A 20149-nucleotide genomic window follows, 5' to 3' on the forward strand; every position below is an offset into this window, starting at 1 on the left:
TTTCTTAAAAAACAGACATTTTCAGATAACCTTCGTTTCCATAAGACACCCTATAGATCATAGGCAAACGACACAAGCGTAGAGCGCGTGTGTTGTACGTGTTCACGGTGCGTGGTTCACCGACAAGGGGCAACACTATCACAGCCGGAGGCGGGACTCGTTTAAAAACTATCTGGCGAGTGTTCTTCGGCGGGTGCCCCTGGTGCGCGCCAGCCGCTGTGGAGTCGTCCGGCTGCACGGCGCGGCGTTTGCTTTTCGAGACCGAAGTGAGTCAGTCAGTCAAGCGTCGACCATCGTTGCGATCGGACGCAAGTTTTCTCCTCCATCGTTTCTTTTAACAATCGTCCTTTCGTTCTACTCGTTATGAATTCTTCGACGACCATCGACGGGATCGATCGATCGTGACCAACGTAGAACGAATTCCATTGTCGATATTCGATGGGGTTTGATCGCGGTTCATGTTGATCGTGTTCTCATCATCCGCGATTCTATCTGCTCGAGTCTCGACCGTCGAGGAAAAGAGTGCGTGATAAAAGAAAGATCTTTTAAAAATGTTGTCGCGGGACTTGTTGACTTTTGCTACGATGGTGTCCAGTCTGACAGTGGTCATCGGTGCTTCCGTGGATCTTGATTCCGGCGACTACGAGGTGCTGGCCGATAACGAGGGAAAATCCGATGACAATGGTAATGGTTTACATTTCGGGCGCATGATTTCATGGGAAAGTCGGTGGGAAATAGCTTTCAGCCGCGAACGAATCGAGACCGTGTGAACACGTGGCTCGCGAACACGAAACATCGAAACTGTAGTAGTCGGGACAGGAATTTTTATTATAATTAAACGGTTAAGCTCGAGATTCTTTATTTGTTCCGGACGGTCGCGTGTCCGCATGCTGGTTAGATTGTGTTGCGGCTAAAGTTTATTATTACACGTGGCCTTCGCCGCTTAGACGCATTCCTACGCGAAAAATCGTTGATTACGGTAATGTTTGTTTCCCTCCGCTCGTTGCGTATCATGTCTGTAATTAATGTGACCGATCCGTATCGGTACCGTCGGGGTAATTAAACTTGCGGTATGCACGCAACCTTTGGAACACGTCGGCTAACTACCGATCGTTGCGAATCGATTGAAACGGAAACGCCGGTCGTTTTGGCGAAACGGAGCGAACCGAGGGAGTAATTCTTCGACCTCTGTTCAGCTTTGACGCCAAAGCAATAAAAGTCGGGAAACGACGCTCTCTAAATTAAGAACGCTGAAGTCACCAAACTACATTAATTGACTCGGTCTTTTATACGCGCTCTATGGCGCCCCGATTCGACGAATAAAATCCGGTGAACGCGTACTTTCCCGGGCAGCTCCAAATTACGAGCTGTCCAACGCGATCGGGATTCGCTCGTAAAGATACGTTGATAAGAAACGTCCGATCGGTTCGGTCGGTTCCTATCGCGATACGTAATCGGGAAAACGGCAGATGCATGGGATGCAAGTACGCCGCGAGTGTCCCAACGATAAAAAGAAACTCGAGGGAGATAAGAGCGAAGCAGATGCAGACGCGCCGCCGCATCGCATGCCGCGGCCACCGGTAATTGCAAAATTGTACGCTCTCCGGGACGAAAGGCAGAGAAAGAGAGAGAGAGTTAAAATGAAAAAAAAAAAAGGAAAAAGGGACTTGCACCGGCACGTTTAAACTCGTCTGCTGTTTTTGCGGCAGTCAGGCAGCGAGGCGCAATTAAGGACGCGTGCAATTTCAACGTTTTATAGATGCGCCTGTGCATCGGATGAAAAGGAAGAGACTTCGAGGAGCTTCCTACTTTCTGATACCAGACCGACTGTCTTATTCTCGTGGAAAGGAGAAAAACAAGAAAATGATACATGCGAACGGATAATGGTAGGGATAAGATCGCGACGGGACGTTGAAACGATGATAAAATCATTGCCGAAGACAAGGAGTACTTTACGATCTTTGGCTCGGTTCGAGTGTGATTCACGATCGATCGATAGATTTCCTTGGCCGACTGGCGCCACCTGGTGACACCGGGTCCCGAGGGATTTTTAAACCGTTACCGAACGAAAGCACACGAATTCCGGTCAAACCTGGCGCGCTTGCGAAATAATAAATATTTAAATTTTGCCGTTTGCACGATACCGAGTTTAGAAAGACGATAAAGTATGTGTCGGGCGCCAGCTAGGCGCGCGGATAGCAGAGTACATAATATAATGCCTATGTGCACGATAGCTACCTTCCGACACGCTTGTCTGCGCGGTCCTCGTTTACGCAAGTACACCGCAACCAACCTCTTCGTCGTGCATCGTCAATTGCATCGTGTGTCGAAAAGAACTTGCATATTTACACCTTTCACCCTACAAAGCCTCGATTCTTCTGATTATGCTTTGCGCCAGAAAAAAAACAATTTTCATTTGAAACTTTGATCTCCTATGCGAAGATCAAAAAGTCCTAACATCTAAGTCTTAAAATTTAATTTTCACCAAAAACCAGAATTGAAATTTCGACTGCAGGAATGATCCTTTCGCAATTAATTTGTCTTGAAAGTATAAATCATATTGTCATGACGTTAGATCTGAACGAAAGGGGTGAAAGCAGAAGAGGTTGACGCTCCGAAACGAGACTGTCTGCCCCTTTCTCGTCCACAGATAGCGAATTTTTGTTCGATAAAGAAACAGGCTAAATCTCGTTACGCAACGAGTAATATTACAGTAAATCATAACGTAGGAGTGTTATTCCATGCGTTACCTAACTCGATCTTCCGATTTACCATTGAATATTTGATATCAATAAAACACGTTCAAGGAATCGTGTAAGCTGCTCCATTCTGTTGCATACACAGGCTTGTTTATGCGGCACGCAACAGTTCTATGTACACAGGGGTATGGGATTCGGTTCACAGAACCATTTCATTGGCGTTATAGTTTCTCAGACACGCATCGGATTCTTTAGCATGGAAAAGAATGATGCTTCCGTTCGTTTCGTTTCTTGATGATCGCGAGGAATCTTATTTATCTATCAATTGGTCAATTTTCTGCTTCGAAGAAGAGCAATGAGTTTGAATTTTCGTATTATTTCGTATAGTTTCTTTGAAGATTATACCATTATCTTCAACCAGAAGGAAGTCTAACGTATTATTAGAAATCATTGCTGATTCAACGATACTTGTCGAACGGTAACAACATTGTATCTATTTAGTAAAAGCTCAGTGAAAATTACGTAAGTCACCGTGGTTCGAGTTTTCTTATCTGTACGATACAAACAAGTTACAGAATTGCGATACTTCTCGTTCGGTTCGTGCAGTCGGTTGCATATTTATAGAGCAACGAGGTCGATTTTACGATATGACTCATTTCGAATCCCAGACGCGCGATTGTCAGTTTTACAAAAGCTACCGAACGCGAGGGCAACGATTATCGTCGGGGAACCGTGATAATCGAACGCGCCTTCAACAGGGTTCAAATTTCAGATCCCAATTTTACTCCACCATTTAACCGAAGATTACCTTTGCTCGGTTAATTAAACTTGCCCTTTTAACGAGCTCCCTGAACCACCGGTGACCTCGCTCGATAACCGTTCGATAACCCAAGAAAAGAAATCTTACAATTCCCTTTCGTTACTCGATTTGGAAAAGCTTTTTATCCAGGACAAAGATGCGCCAGTCTAAATGTTTCTCGAATAAAATAGGGTTCATTCTGAGCCCTGTACACTTACGCCAATGACAACGATGCAAAATCGGGAAACACCGATGCGTTTCGCGGTGGAGCGTCGAAAAAATGCGAGCTCATCCGCGCGCCACCGACGAACGTAACGCACGCACGCACACGCGAGTGCAACCGGTGTTTCGCGTGTTCACACTCGGCCGAGTTGCAGCTGGTGTTACGTGCTCGTATGTACACACGGCTACACACAGACACACGAACAGAGAACACAGAACCGGCACGGTGGCGCCTGTCGGCCACACAAATGTGCATGCGTGCGTGACGAGTTTATGCCTCTTTGTCTTGTGCACGTCCACGCGTACGTAAATACACGGCCTCCTGTTTCGTACGTACACGCGTGTGCACCAATATCAGTTGCATCGTATTTGTTCGTTTATCGAATGGTTCGTTCAAAGTGGGGGCATCTATGATCTCGTTTCGATTTTAATATCGATCATTTCTTTTTCTTTTCAAAGTTGCTCGCTTGTTTTACATTTCATGTCTGGAGTAGACAATGTACACGGAAATGACGATTGTCGCGTATACCTTTGGATATATTGTTACGTGCATCGCGTTGCAACGGGCAGAGAACGGTGGACAAAAATTGAAGCATTTTTCTTGGCGCCCTCGCGCTCCATACTAACCACCCACGTGTCCCCGGTGTCTGCTTCCGAATCGGGGTCCCGGCGTTATTTACGGTCACTTTTCTATCGTTCCCTATCGAATGGGGGAATTAAATTCGATTACGTTGTTGCTAATAAAAACCGGTCGAATCGGGTTATCCGGGGCCACGAAAGCGTCGATGGAAAAAGAGCTGAGAGCTCAATTATCGGTTGTACACGAGCAGCGTGCAATTAACGTCGGTTTACTCAAAAATAACGATCAATTAATTGGAATCACCGTCCGTACGTCTCGCGGTCGTAAATCTGTGAAATGTCAACGAGAAGGAGAAAGTTTTATTCGCGGAAGGTTTATTTACGGGCGTACGTACGCGATTATTCATCCGTCCGGTCATTTCTTCCCTGCACCCTTAGCTCCTCTCTGTTATTAATTAAATACAGAGGTGCATTAATCAATGCGATCGCTTTTGATCGGAAACGACTAATTTTAGAATCGAGCGGAATTGTTCGCGAAATTAGTTGTTCGAAGGTTTCTTTACGCTTGCGACTCGCGAAGAATCACCGCGCGGCTCTGAGTATTAAGCAGAAAAAAATAGTGGCTCGAGGGACAAATATAACTCGACTACTTGAAACGCGCGTCCCGTCCCATCGAACTTGTTGTAATTCAACAATGGTAGCAATGCACCTCGCCACGGTACGATATCCGACTCACATGCACACGAAACAACGCGTTGTTCCACACTGAAACCGCCGTGAATCTTCGTTTTAATAAGTCAACAGTAACGTAGTATAATTCGAACGTACTGGGATCTATGCGAAAAGAATCCGATGATTACGATGGTGGGCGACGATCGAGGATAAAATTTTCAAATAATCATTATCGATCCAGGTGTGGCGAAACTTTACGTTGCTAGACGGTCACGTAACGAACGTATGTACATATAAATTTGTTGTGTTCATCGGTGGCGCCAAACGATCGTAATTCTTCGATCGACTAATCATAAATATGCAAAGCATATCGCGCCGCGAGTCACCGGTTACGCTTCGATCCTCCGCGATACAGCCCTGAGGAAACGGTTCAATTCAATCGATCCTTTTCTGTCACCCTAACTATAATTCCATAACGTATGTATGTACCGTGACTTTCCTTACGCCTGTTCGTGCAAATCACAGTTCGCTCGAATAGGTAATTTAGATTCAATTATACTCGGAATAGAACACACCAGTTCCGGAAGCTTTCAATCTTTTGGAAACGGTGTCAGTCCCATTTACCAGCCGCGTTTCCTTTCCCCTTTACGCGGCATCGAAATAATCGCGCGTTCTCAATCAGCAACGCCGATAGCCGGCTTGGGAACGCTTAACATTCTGCGGGGGCAAGTCTAAATTTCATTTCTTCACGGTACGTCGATTCGTCGACGTCGCATACGAAGCGATCGTCGAGGAGACGATGGCGCCTAACGAGTCGTAATCCTCGATGTCGAACGATCGAAAAATCCTCGGCGTCGCTGGTGACCGTACGATTTAGCGACGCGACGCTGAATAACACGCGAATCCCGCATAACTGGGTGTCCGTTTATTCATTATTTACTATCGACTATCAATCAACGACGAGCCATATTTGTGACCGTACGAATAGACGAGGTTCGAGTTGCGGAGACTCGCGAGAGCTCGCTTGCGCGTGTTATGTTAATTCGATGCTTCGTATGCGCCATGATACCGCGTGCAGGCACGCACGCATGCGGCATGCATGCATCCAGTGCAACCGGAGATGCGTCGAATTCAAATGAACGAGCTTAGCCGCTTCTGCGACAACTCCGTTCGTTGGCTTCTTCTAACTTTTCCGTCGCTAAGTTATTTCAATGTTAATTTCAGTTATTTATTGGGTAAGATTGATGTGTTCGCGATATCTATTCATATTCGCGATATGCAACCCTTGAATTTTCGAAAAGCATGAATCATTTTCGCTCGATCTCGTTAATTAAACACCTACGGTTATGTGAAACGAAAAAACACGCCGATACATAGCAAACACTCGAGATAACATTAAACAGTATCAGATAATTAGAGCTGTACATTGTGTTTTGACGTTATTTAGAAAGACTCGTTAAAACGTTTTGTTTCCAACGGACGACTCTCCTATCGTTTGTCGAGATAACGCGAGTTATTCAAACGACTGACTCACGGTAAATAGCGACAGTTATTACGTATGTTTCGCTTTAATATTAGCACTGAACATAAGTGTTAAACCACTCCCTTCCTATCGACCTATGAATATTTATTCGATGCATTTACCGTGCACACGAGTTTCGATATCTTACACCGGTGGTGTCGAAACAAATTGAAAGAAATTCGATGAGATATAGTAATTTTGGAAAAAAAATCCTTGAATTAATGTTCCAAACGCGATGAATCAATTATTTTCATGAATAACGCCACGTGTTACCAAAATCTTTTAATCGACACCCGTTGATCATCTAAATCACGTGCCTCCGACAGTCGAGATGATCACCGTTAACGACACGCTCGTTGCCGATCAATTAACTTGCCTCCAACCTTCCATCTTCGGTATAAAGATCTTTTTTATCGGTCTTTGTCGCGCGTGATTGCCTCCGAGACAAACGAAAGCGAATCCACGTAGAACGTCCAATTTCCGTGAAACGAGCTTGGTAAATTAAGACAATTAGTCGAAACTGACACCACGAGGTGTTTAAGAAGTAAACACAGTTGTTTCTCGGTTAACGTTTCAAGTAATATTTTCCTTCAGTTTCTTAAACTTTTAACATTCCTATGCTGTTATGCATTTAATGGTCATTGATTATTATCTTCGTTTTATCAATCAACGATATTAGAGCAACTAATGGTGTTGCAATTACTGCATGAAATATACCTGCGATAACATTCAGCAAATCTTAAGTGCATATTTTTTGCTTCAATCCTACGTAATGTTTTGCTGAATCATTTTTATCTTGCACGCACTATTTCCTTTCCTCGAATGATTTGCCAAATTATGCTTAGAATTGTAATTTTTTTCTAATTTTCCATTAAGATATTCATTGAAATAACGATAGTACAGGCGGCTGCGATCGTGAGGAATAATTTGAAATTTATTCGCGAGCCGGTTATTAGCCTAACGCGCAACGAGGGTTCGCTAATGAAAAATTAATGGCAAGGTGGTTTCGTTTCGAAAAACGAAACACAAAATCGGCGCAATTAAGCTCGTCGCGTCGGAGGAGTATTATTAAGGGTCCCCTTTATTTCTTAATTAACGCATTTGCTTTGGATGCCGATAGTAATCTCGGTTAATAGCAAAAAAATGCCAGTACCTCGGTGAAACGAACGAGCAGATACGATCGGTACACGTACGATCTCTTATGCCGGGTAATTATTCAAATGAAGCCAGCAACTTGCTTTTTGTAATTATAGAAATTGGAAGGAACGACGTTGCATCGCGAAACTTTCGACAGGCTCGGTTTCAAAAATATTATTTTTTCGATCGTTTGCAAATTGGAATTCGATCGAACAACAGGGAAAGGATTCGTCAAATATTATCGATAATCGATGCAATTCCATTTGACTCGGTAATCACTCGATCGTTTCGCTTCCAATGCTCGTTTTGCATATTCGAGGCAATAATCCAAGCAAGATCGAGTACTTATCACGGTTTCTCGACGATTAAGCAACACTAGGAATCGTTTCTACACGAGCTGAAACGAGCAGCATACATTAGCTATGCTTAATAGCACATTCCTACCCCGATGTAATTACAATGAGTCTCTATATATAGCCGAAGCCGTGACAGATTTGCGGAATCAATGTCAACGATTCCAAGGAGACGTCTCTATAAATACTTGCCTCCTCCTTCTTCGAGAATCTACCTGTACAGGTGCAAATGAGAAGCGATCTATTTCCACGTAAACGTAGGATTAAATAAAGACATCGCTGGATTCCAGTATTCTTTTCACGATTGATCGAATAAAATTTCTCGATCATGGTGTTTCATCATCTCGTGAATACGAAAAGAACAGAGGTAGCGTGCTACTTTAAGTGTAACGTGAATAAATAACGAACACACGTGCCGCTGTCACGCGACATACCGAAAGTGAATTATTTCGTATGCAAATTCATATTTCACGTGTAAATCATATTTAATTGTAATTAAATCTTTAATTAATTTTAGCATTCCAAAATTTCAAGGTTCCAAAAGTGCTGAACTCCAATTCAGAAATTAAAAAATTTTTAAGAAATAAAATCTCAGTTACTCCACTGGGTACAAATGATCATTTTAAAATGATACAAAGTTAGAAAAATAAAGGTGAATTAAACGAGGGTGCTAATTGATGAAACACAAACATTGATAAGCAAAAAGGAAGACCCTTTATGTTCGATACGTATCTCGATCATTGTAGTCATCAACAACACCGTGTTCAACATCGCTAATGATTACTCTCCTGACTCTTTATACCTTCGAATGAGCTGTTCCGCCTTCCTCTTAGGGATTATTCAAGATTCCACGCGTTTTATGGAAACACGGCACGGCATGTGTTCTACCTAGACACGGTGTGCGCTTGTCGAGGAGAAAAAGAAAAGAGTTGAAAAATTCAAGTTAACTCTCTCTGAACCGCGTACACGTAAGTGGGTAACGTAGGTGAAACAAATTGCTAGAAGGACAGGAACGCCAATGAGAGCGTGGCGTTGGAGAACGTACAATTACGATGATAGCTCTGGGTTGTTACTTTCTTTTTTATACCGTTAACGATTAGCTTTGGAAAATGTAGCTTGGATCGCGGTTCCTTATTCGTATAATAAACTAAACAATTTTACAAATTAAATATTATTATCACAGCCAGTGGTCCTCGAGTATCTAACGTTATATTACAATCGCGTTAATTAACGCGTGTGGTCCTTCTATTAACCCTTCGTAGGTAGAAATAAAATTTGTATTTTTATCGATACGAATGTCTAAAGCAAACTAGATACCGCTGGATGATAGACTTAAATCGCGTGTTTACAAGCTACCGGCGCAATTATATGTATATGCAAGCAGCAATTTGCCTTGGTTCTCGCAACGATTGTTCCGATTGATCGCGATTTGCTCGAGGTCTATACGGTTTCTGATCACCGGTCTCTAACCGCGTCCATTTATTAGAATTTGATGCGTTTATAATTAACCAACACGGCTAATGTAGCCTGGTAATCGTTAAAAAGTTTGCGAAATATTTGCACAACATATTCTCAGCCAATTTTCTCTACTTAATTGACGTTGGTAGCGTAACTATAGATGTCCGCTTGCCAGACGGAACGGAGGACGTTGAAATTCGAGAGAGAAAGGGTTCACTTCCTTTTGCCTGGCAAAGAGGAAGACCTGTTCCGAACGATTGAACTGCACTTCCTTCAGGGTGGCCGACGAACCTCTTTGTTCTTCTAGTAAATCATCGTTACTTCAGTGATCAGGAAAAAGTGTCCTGCTACCTGAACGAACAACCTCTCTCAGGTAGCAGAGACGATTTCTAATAGAATACTTTCAAAGTTCACAACGTTGTTTCTTCGTGAAAAATTTCTCTGCTAGTTCGAAGTGCAATCTGACTCGCAAATTTATATTCTTTGCTGCGTGACAAGATTGAATCAACGACAGTACGTATCGACACGCAAGCCAGTTTCTCCAAGCAATCCGTGTTATTTACACAAGCGATGCGTTTAAAGAACGCTCGTTGTCGTCTGGTTGTTCAATTGTTCTTCAGCTGTAGACGCGAGCAAAGAAAAACAACAACGTAAGAGAAGGAGGCATCGGATAACTTTATTCCATTGGCGTTTATTCATTTTCAGCTCGAACGTGTTTCTTCGTTTTGATATCTCCGTTAACGAGCCTCATTTTTCGTCTTAACTCGACTCGATTCGTTTTACCCAATTACATTTGCATTATCCGGAATCGGAGCGGCCGAGCAAGCGATGATCAAAGGTAGCCGTTATAGCCGGCCAAGCAAGACAACGAAGAGTATTATCATAAAAGGTTCGCGGTCCGTGCATGTAATTTGGAGCAATTTGGCAATTGCATATAATTGATGAGGATGCCTTTTACTTGACGATGCCCGCACCGCGTCCAACGCAGCCGAGTTAAGTAGGGCTAATCACTGGTTTGCCTCTCTCGAAAACATCAAGAACCTGCCTTCTAGCGCCGAAATACCAAAGTGTATTTTTTCCTATAGACCGGGTACACCGACATCGACGAGCCAAGACAACGGGGATGTAGGCCCTGGAAATACGTATACCTGAGTCTCGATGGAATGGCAGGACCCAGAGGGACCATCCTACTTCCCAGAAATAAGGGCCTCCGAGTCCCTATTGTTCTTGCTAATTGCCACCCCGTATAACCACCCGTCCTTTCCCTTGCCTCGCTACGTTCCCTTGGCCTGGCCTTCTTCTTTAATGGCCAGGTACTCGGGGATGATAGTTACAGGTCCCAACGCAAATACCAGCTTCGTACGTAGCCTTTGTGAAAGGAAAATTAGCCGAGAGACGAGGATATACCCTTCGACGAGGACAATTTTTCGACCAAAGTATCCGTTACAACGCAGCTACCCCCGAGGCTATAACCTTCCATGATACACCCTGCATGCTGTGTTTATGGCTCGGTCAGTTTCGAGGATAGAAAGTCTACAGAATTTTGCTACAGATACCATTTCATCCTTTCTGCCCCTTGGGACTTCAGATTTTTCTAAATGGTACTAACTTCTTCCTGCTCATCCCGAGGGTTTAAATTTCCTTCTCTTCGCTGATTATACAATCAGTGAAACTAATATCCTCGTAAGAAGAAAACTTTCTCCCGTTTAATTGACTCAACCGATACGCGTCAAGTAGATAGATCCAGTCATGTCCAAAGATCGTATCGTTGATTTGCATGGTGATTTAAACCTTTCTGTCGCAATCATGAACGGCTACTTTCTGGGTAATTCAACTTTCTTAAGCTTATCATCGGATCGATGATCAAAGCCCGGAATAAAACAGGAGCTCTCCAGCTACGCGTGTTTGCAACAATGTTTACACCTTTAGCAATAGCGTGCTAATTGCTTTCGCACGATCCTCGCGGCTGTAATTTTGTCGGATACGGTAAAATTACAAGCATCCTACGACGTGTAATTAACACGTGATCAATGATCAATCACAACGTGTCATTCCGTGAGTTATTAATCATTTCACGAGAGAAACTATTTCTCTCGACCGGCTGTTAACCTCCTCTTCAATTTCCATTCTGTTCTTCTATTTTTCTTACTCGAGGATCACGGTAACGTTTTACGATCCCGCATCGAGAAGAATTGCAGCAGTATTTTCAAAAAATCATTCCAGTTTCGCAATAACTAAGACGCGAACGTCGTCGGGTGATTCGTGTCTCTTTTACGAAAGATATACTGTCCCGTTTCACTGTCTCCCTCGTAAATTGCCCTCGACCCAATAACCGTAGAATTCTCGACGGGAAAGAGAGAGGCATACTGTTCAGAAGGGAACCGATCGACTCCACTTTTACTCGGTCGCACGATTAATACTCGATTGTTGAAAAATCGAATTACCATTTCTTGTAAATAGAGAAATATTGGGACACTCTGTATAGGGTTTGTTCCGTGTAAGAGGATATAAAGTTACAGAGACAATCGGGGGATCAGGCATTCGCGCAATTGATTTGGCTCGTGTCACCGTCGATAAAGAACTTAAGTAGCGCTCTCCTCGATTCGACACGGAATCCGGTTGGATTCCCTTCTCCAACAGAGGAAGCGGACGAGTCTCATGGACAGGAACAACAAAAGTTTTATTTCGCTCGGGTTCCTGACCAGCCGTCCCCCTGAGGAAAGAAGAAGGGAGAAAAACCGGCCCATTATGCGGGTGCACTTGTCGTTCGTTCGCCGAAACGCTTTGCATCGTTGCGTCCACCATAGAAATTACTTCACCCCGTTATCCGACTTTGTATTTTATGGCTACACGCGTGCCCCCCCATATCCTTTCCAACGTACTTACACACGCACAAAACCGTTGCTCGATAATTTCCCATCGACTCCATACAGATTAATATTATTCAATTTTTAATGGACAATGTTGCGAAGGTTTTAATGAACCCGTGAGATTCAAGGTGAAAAAAGTTCGGTATGAAAATTAACTTCGTTCTTGTTACACGAAAAAAGAATATACGAAGTACGTCCCTTTTTTTTTCACAAGGTGGAACCTTTTCGAGAGGAGAAAAAGTTTAATCTGTGCCTTGTTCTTGACCAGTCATCGTCCTTAAAAAGGAGAAAGGGAGGAAGACCCCATTAAACGGATGCACTGTTGTCTTTCATGATTATATATAACGCTGCCACGTTCGAGTGTGTACCTTCTTGATAATCCAGGACCATCCAAGACGGTCAAAATATCCATGCAGCCGCAATAAAACCCATCTTAGACCTCCTGGAGAGAGACACGGGGCCCGTCTTTCAATGCAAGTCGATGAAGAATCGACTGAATTCGTGCGGTATCCGGTCCCGTTTAATGGGCCTCATTAGTTACAGCTTTTATCGGTTGTCTGTCCACTACTCCGATTAGAAGAGCAGTATATTGCTAATAAAATATCTCCCTCGAAAGAAATATACATATACTTTTTCTATATTTAACGAGCTAATTAGTTGCTTCCAAACTAATCTATTCTTGGTAATTATACGAATTTTGTTTTTAAGGAATGGTTTAACAAATTATCTGGGCAAAAGTATTGGTCAATATTCGATGAAATTGGCATTAATTGAAGAAAGAAATCAATGACCAAATTTCTTTTCAATTTAACCGTTCCAACTGGATTTATAGGCCGGTCGAGTAATTGGGGGACCCATCATCGGGGAATTTGGATTGTTGCTTCAAGCTACCTTTGGAAGCCAATAAAAGGTCCGCTAAATTTGTTCAGTATCCGATCCCATTCATCGCGGATCACTGCTTAACCTTCTTCCTCAGCATCGATCCGACGATCGCGTATTCGAATACCATGAAGAGCGTGCCGCTCGACGAAAGTTTCTCACGAATCTTTCGAGGAACTTCCCGAGGACCGGTCCCTCTGTTCTCGTCCTTCTTTTACCTCCTTCATTCTCGTTCGTCCTCTTCGACTTCTTCGTCCAGTGGCCACTCCTTTCGGCGTCGATGAGGAACCTTCTTCGTTCCTGACGTTCTTTTTCTTTTCGCATAACTCTTCAGGTTCATAGCCCACTCGCGGTCAAGCGACGAACAGGTGTCCCGCGGAGGATCGTAGGACGTGCCTTTGCTTCCTTCCTTTCTTTTTCTTTTTTTCTTTTCAAATCGTTTATTATTCCCATCGCTACTTTAATACACCGACTATTCTTCATCATTTGTTTCTGCATTTCGACGTGATCTTTCTTTTGGTAGATGATTTGGATAATATTAGATACACGAAATACGATTAAAATCCCTCGGTTTTGTTCGAGTTGAACAACCGAACGATCCGGCAAAGCCTCGGTAGGCTCTTGAAAGATGGATTCATAAATAGAAATAAAAGGGATGGACCGCCTTGAATTCCGCAACATCTATTATCGACGAAGCATCGTTTGCTCAACAGGTCAACCGACCTGCTGCCGTTGAGTCAGGCACAAATGTCTGTGTACGTCATTGCCAAGATTGAGAAACGACCCTTTCCTCGCACGCCATTTGTCTTCCATACACGCGAAGCCAGCAAGGTTTTAGAGAGCCTCGTAATCTCGGCCGTAGTATCGCGTAATCCCCGATTGTTGTCTCGATACGTTTCTTTCTCGTCGCGACAACGGTGGCTTTCTTTTTTCACCAGGCTGGCACAGAAGCAAAAATGAATTCGTCGCCGTGGGTCACTCGTATTCCTATCGTGAAATTCAACGCGAACGCCGCTCGACCACCAACGCGTCTCGTGTCGCGGCTGAATACTAATTGTCGCAATTTAGAACGGTGGATGTTACTAATTAGAAATTAAGATAGCCGAGTCACTTTGTGCTTTACAATTACCCTGTAACGCGGTTAGCGGAATGAACAATTGAGCACAACGTATCTAAACTTTCTCTCGCGACCCTTTTACCAGTTTTCCTTTTTTTACCTTCTACCGTTTTAGAATTATACTTCAGCCCGGTTGAATGAAATACTAATTATCAATATAGAAACAAGCCTAATTCGCATAGAAATTATGAAATGAGTGCTTTTTGCCCCTCGGAAAATAATAACCGAGGAGTACCACCGGCGAAGCGAACTAAATCCTCAGCTCGATTAAACTAAACGAACGGCTTTGATAATCGTCTATGGTCCGGTACACGGCCACTAATTGCCGTTACATAACGCATTAACGTTCTTCCCTATTAATTAGTAAATCCAATATCCCGAGCCATCGATATTCAGCTCACCTCGTAATTGGCCGGCGAGTGTCGTTAGCGATGTTCCATCTCCTCCTCCCTGTCCTCTTTCACCGCACGTTCGCGATGAAAATAAAATTCGCATGATTTAAATAAATGCTCGACCGCGTACACGAGCGACGCTGTCTGTTACGCAATGTACGTGCATTACGGACACACTCGAGGGAACCGAGAGAAACTCATTAGTTTCATCATTCGGAACGATGCGGTGTACGTGTACGAGCGTACACGTACACAACACACGGGTCGTCGCTCTTCTAATTGCATATACAACGGGCCTCGTTCAAATCAAGTTTCCGTCGAGCACCGCTTTCTATCCTCGGGCATGCTGTTCAGAATCGTTTGGATAAACGAATCGTAACCCTTCGCAACGTGCTTTCAGCGACTCGTTATCGAGCCGGGTATCGATTATCTTTTTTGCTCGTCGAATTCCAGCTCGATCGAGTTTAGTTTCGCCGACGATCCATCCCGTGAAAATTTTAACGACCCGCTATGAAATTTGCGATCGAAAGATAAGTAAGATAGATTATTATAATAGGTAAGATAGATAAGGAGCAATTGTGAAAGAGTACGCTGATTAAGCAACCGGTCAAACGAACCCTTCTCAGCCTGTTGTTGTAGTTTCAACAAACAAACAAGCTTATCTGAGAGTTACAAGTAACAGCACGTGTATCTCGTTAGATAGATCCAATGTCCCGGCAGGCTTCGTATATCTAACGTCACCAAGTTAAAGGTTAAGCCTCGTCGAAAGAACGTTCGCGCATAACGTTCGTCGCTAAAACCTTCTATCCGTAGATACAAAGAATTTCGTCTATAGTAGTCGAATAAAAATCAGACAGTTTTACGATCGCAAAACACACAAGGAGAACGTTCGTCAAGCATTTCAAGCCTGTCTACCTTTTTGCCCGCGGCATCGCGATTTATACCTTCTCCTCTCCCACCCTTCTTAGCCCAGAATCTTTATTCGACCCGTTAGCATACGGAGATTTGCATAAATTATACATTATAACATTATTAAATCGGAGCGATCCGTCGAATGTGGAACGAATTTTGTAATTTTCTGCTTTCAACCCGACTATTGTATCCCTTGTTTAGCGAAGCTAGCGTTCCTCGTTGAATCGAGCCAATATTCAGGAATTTTTAAGCCCGAGCCAATCCGTTTTACGGATAATAATGCAATGAAATGAAATCGATTCGCGTGCGTTTCTCGAGCCTGTAATCCGTTTGGCAACCGAAGAGAGCACGTAAAATGTAAAAGAAAGAAATACGAGCAATATGGGTGAGGAGGGAGAGACGGTCGAGAAATAATTAATATGCCATGGACGCATAACGAACGACCCCGCGAAGCAGTCTGTTTGTTTTCGGACGGGTCTTCTTCGGCTTCAGGCATGTCGGCCGTATCTCTCTTTTGCCTGGGCCTACTCGACCTCCCGCTGCTTCCCTTTTTCCCTTTTTATTTTAAACGCACACGAGGCCGGCCCTTCTCCCGAGCCCCTTCTGTTTCTCAACAGAGTACCGTTCTCCCTAGTTCGTCCCTATCTCACTCCGCGGTCCACGGTTAAAAAAAGACCCGCCTTTTAGGGGAACCTTTAAAATCGTATCGCTCTGCGTGAATCAAAATTCCAGAAGAAATTTCAACGATAAGGCAAATTAACAAAGCGTTTAACCCTTCGAGTATTTACTCGCGTCTGTCGTATAAAATAATCACAATATTCACCCTGAAGAACGAGTGACCAGTGAAATATCAAAGAAATAAGAAAATCACATAGATCAATCTAAACGTCTTTGAGAAGTTCACTCAATCTGGAGTTAAAAAGAGAGGTTTTCCTAAAGATCCTCTCATGAGGTCTCCTCGTGTCCTCTTCATCGCTCGTGAAGACTCGTGAGAGAGCAACAACAGCACAGCAGCGGTGCACACGAGAGGGCCGCATGCCTCCTCTCCATATATTCTCTCCACTTTAATCTTTCTTTTGTGACTCGGCCGTTTTAGCGTTTTTTATTCCCCCGATGAGCCGGGAGTTGGTCGACGAAACAGAAGAGACGCGCAATGAAGACAGAGACCCGGCCACGAAGGGAGAAGAGGGTGGGACACCAGAGGAGGGCATCGCTGCAGGCTTATTAGCAAGAAGTCAGAAGAGAAAGAGAAGAACTTCTTCGGAGGGAGAAAAAGGGTCGTTTAAGAGGAAAGGGAAGGTTCGAGGGGTGGACACAGCAATGTCGTGGATAAAGATGGCTCCGCATTACCATAATAAACAATCGCGGGCTCCTCTGGTTAATCGTTGCGGAACCAAACTTTTCTCTCCCCTTTTTTTTATGCACATCGTCGAAAAATTCGTGTAATTTTTCAGGAAGGGATGTTATCGGGTTGGTTTCGAGTTTCACTTGAACGGTGACAAGGTACGCTCGTGAAAACGAATGAATTTCTGTTACGTTGAACCGGAATTGGTCGCGGGTTGGCTGCGATCAGCACGGCAGCTTGTACAGCAAAATAAATTATTCCCGCGAAGCGAAGGGAAGCGAAGGGAGAGGCTGAGAGACGACGAAGGAGAAAGAGTAAAGTCACGGATAAAGATGGCTTCGCATTATCATAATAAACAAGCGGCACGATGGTTAGTCACCGCGAACTGCTCCATGTCTCTTTGTTTATTTCGTGCAGTCCTCATTAACACACGGACCAGAGAGAACTCTACTCTCTCCGTGTAATGTATATTTACGCTACGTCAAACACGGTCCCAGTGTATCGGCCGTGTTTCTCGGCGTGGATTTCTTCCAGACACTCCGCTACGAGCCTCTACGTAGCAAAAAGATGTTGAAGATCATCATGGCGTTCTTATTTCTTTCCGTGGTAGAGAATTTTTACACTGGCGGCAAATTTATTTCGAGCAATTTGTTTAGCAAATACACACTCCAGACGCGATTATCTCATTTGTACACGCAACCCGCTCGTTCTGATTTGCAAAACTGCCCAGACATCATCCTTGAAGGTCCATGGAAAAAGCTGCGAGTCGCCTTCGATGCACAAAGGAAGGCTTGGTACCTGCCGGGTAAATGAAAGTCGGCTCTTCGTGTACTTGTTGCAACGAGCAAAGTATAATCTTTTATGACTTTCAGTCGGCTATTCATTAAGAGACGCCGCCAGGTATCAACGATCTTCCATACTTTCGAACGCTTGGAACGTGAAAATGAATATTCATATAAAATTATATTGGATCGTTTCTTAATTTCCCGTCGTTCTTCCTGCCGACGATCAACTCCGATTGATCGATCGAACTAATTTCTTTGTTTAAAGAAATATACGGTGGCCGTCTCGTGACGGCAAGAGCTTCTGGAATGACCTAATATTTAGGTCCTCGAATGGTCTTATCGAGCACGAGCTTATAAATAAACATGAGTTGTAATCAATTAGCGAAGCGAGCAGCATGTTGCTCCGCTCGCATAATTTCAACGATCGAATCTTATTATATTCGAGATGATACCACGTAGGACAAGTACGAAACTCGTTACGGTACATCGACCACCCATGATACAGCATCATTAATCAATGCGAGTCATTTATTATTAGCAATCACTATTACCATCAGAAACATTGCAAAGAAGAAAACGTAGCATTCCCTCCCGCGTCGTAATGTCTTTCTTCGGTCTATCTGACTCGAAGAGTTCCAGAATTTCGAAAATGAAAATCTTCCTTTCTTCCAAAGATAATTTTAATAGGCGTTGATCTCGTTATAATCTTCTTTCGATTTTATCGACGATCAGTACTTTAGCATGTTCAACCTGATGTCCTTGTATTCGCTTCGTTTTATCTGCATTTGTATCCTTTATCTTCGATTCCGCGGGGCTTTAATTAATCCGAATATCCCTTTTCTGATTTACAGATTCCCCTTTCGTTCAAGAAGTAAGGTGTTATTGCAATCAACCGGAATGCGTGCCTCAAGGATACATGTGCCGTGGCAGGGGTTGCTTCACCGAGCTACCATCCAACACAAATCCATCGCTGTTGAGAGCAGAGCACAGCACATACAGCGGTTGTCTCGACGAAAGCTTCAAGGAACGACAGTGTCCCGCGGGATATCTTTGTTGCGAGCAGGATCTCTGCAACCACGTGGATAGTCCAGCCATGAGGAACAGGCTCAACAAGACTCTTCAAGGTTCAAAGAATTTTCTTTGCAAATCTTTCCCAAAATTAAAGACAAACGATGAAATCCTTCTTTACAAATTACATTCGCGATTGGTTTCGCTTTTAATTCCATTATTCAAATCTATTCCCTGTATGTTACGTACAGAGAACCTTGAATCCTTCCATTTCCAATGGTCCGATATTGTACATGCACACCACTTCCACGAAGTCTGGAAGCGAGGATTTGAAACAATAGTGAAAGTCGAAGGTTGTGTGAATCGATGAATAATGAAATCTTTTGCATAATTGATTCCAAAGCACGCGGCATAACGAGGAACTGTTATTATTGTTGCAGTGTTGGCGGGTGACCAACGACCTTTCCTCGGCCCGGTGCAGCCGATCAATCACGGGGGTCAGTCAACGGACGGCTGGTTCAAGACTGCCACGATCGCTGTACCGATTTGCGGTCTAATCGTTCTGCTGATATTAGCCAGCCTCGCTATTAGATTACTTCAGCCAGTGCCGACGCAGGCAGACAAGCTTGGACCGCATCGGATGCCCGATAATGGGCCGCCATTATTAGGACCACCGAAAGTGCCTCTCGTTTAATATATCTCGCAATCCAAAGACGTTTTGATAAAGTGTTCTAGCCGCGGATAGACGTTTCTTTTAGTAAGACTATCTTCTAGGGAAAAAAAAAAGCTAGCGGGCTTACGTAGCTCCACTTGGCTGTGAATTTTGTGAAAGAGCGACTGCTGTAAATTATAACAATGCGTGTTGTGCATCGATTGCTGTTAAATCGAGCGACGATATCGAAGAATTAAAAAAATATATATATATAGTATATATTATCGTCGTGAGATTGAAGAGAGTGAGAAAAGGGCCAATAGAACAGGACCTTTGTACATGACGTTAATATGCGAAGAAACAAAAAAATGGAACGCATGATATCGCCTTTATTGTAGCATTGTAAATAGAGTATGTATTTTCTATGGTATTTAGATGGTAATCGCTTATTTAGACGGCGTGTTTGCACGATGTGTATCGTCGATCCTCGATGTTCAAAAAGACGAAAATCTAATGGGAGAAGATCCAATGTAACAATATAATCTCATTCAAGGATACACGTATAATCTTAGTGTATCCTGCAATAAGAATAATCGTTTACCTATCGAGGGAGAATACCGATGAAACTGAACGAAGAACAATAAAAGTCTGATATCTATTTTTTTTTCTTTTTTTTTTCTTTTTTTTCAATTATGTAGATCACCTTCTGTCGAAGATCAGTTATCCTGATATATCATGTATTCCTGAC

The 20149-nt window shown here is 43.4% G+C and overlaps 1 protein-coding gene across 1 annotated transcript; it reads left to right on the forward strand.

Moving 5' to 3' along the window:
* Positions 1–205: 205 nt before the first annotated feature.
* LOC114872725 (BMP and activin membrane-bound inhibitor homolog) lies at positions 206–20059 on the forward strand. Its single transcript, XM_029180277.2, has 3 exons — positions 206–684; positions 18593–18865; positions 19190–20059. The coding sequence occupies exons 1-3, from the start codon at positions 552–554 to the stop codon at positions 19441–19443; spliced, it is 660 nt and encodes a 219-aa protein (XP_029036110.1). The 5' UTR covers positions 206–551; the 3' UTR covers positions 19444–20059.
* The last annotated feature ends 90 nt before the right edge of the window (positions 20060–20149 follow it).

Source organism: Osmia bicornis, chromosome 14 (assembly GCF_907164935.1).
Source record: "Osmia bicornis bicornis chromosome 14, iOsmBic2.1, whole genome shotgun sequence".
NCBI lineage: Eukaryota > Metazoa > Arthropoda > Insecta > Hymenoptera > Megachilidae > Osmia > Osmia bicornis.

What these genes read in the sequence shown, in the direction of transcription:
- LOC114872725 (XM_029180277.2), top strand. Translation starts at nt 552, where the DNA reads ATGTTGTCGCGGGACTTGTTGACTTTTGCTACGATGGTGTCCAGTCTG. An exon ending in GGGAAAATCCGATGACAATG is followed by an intron (nt 685 to 18,592) that starts GTAATGGTTTAC and finishes TCTGATTTACAG; the next exon opens with ATTCCCCTTTCGTTCAAGAA. An exon ending in GCTCAACAAGACTCTTCAAG is followed by an intron (nt 18,866 to 19,189) that starts GTTCAAAGAATT and finishes TTATTGTTGCAG; the next exon opens with TGTTGGCGGGTGACCAACGA.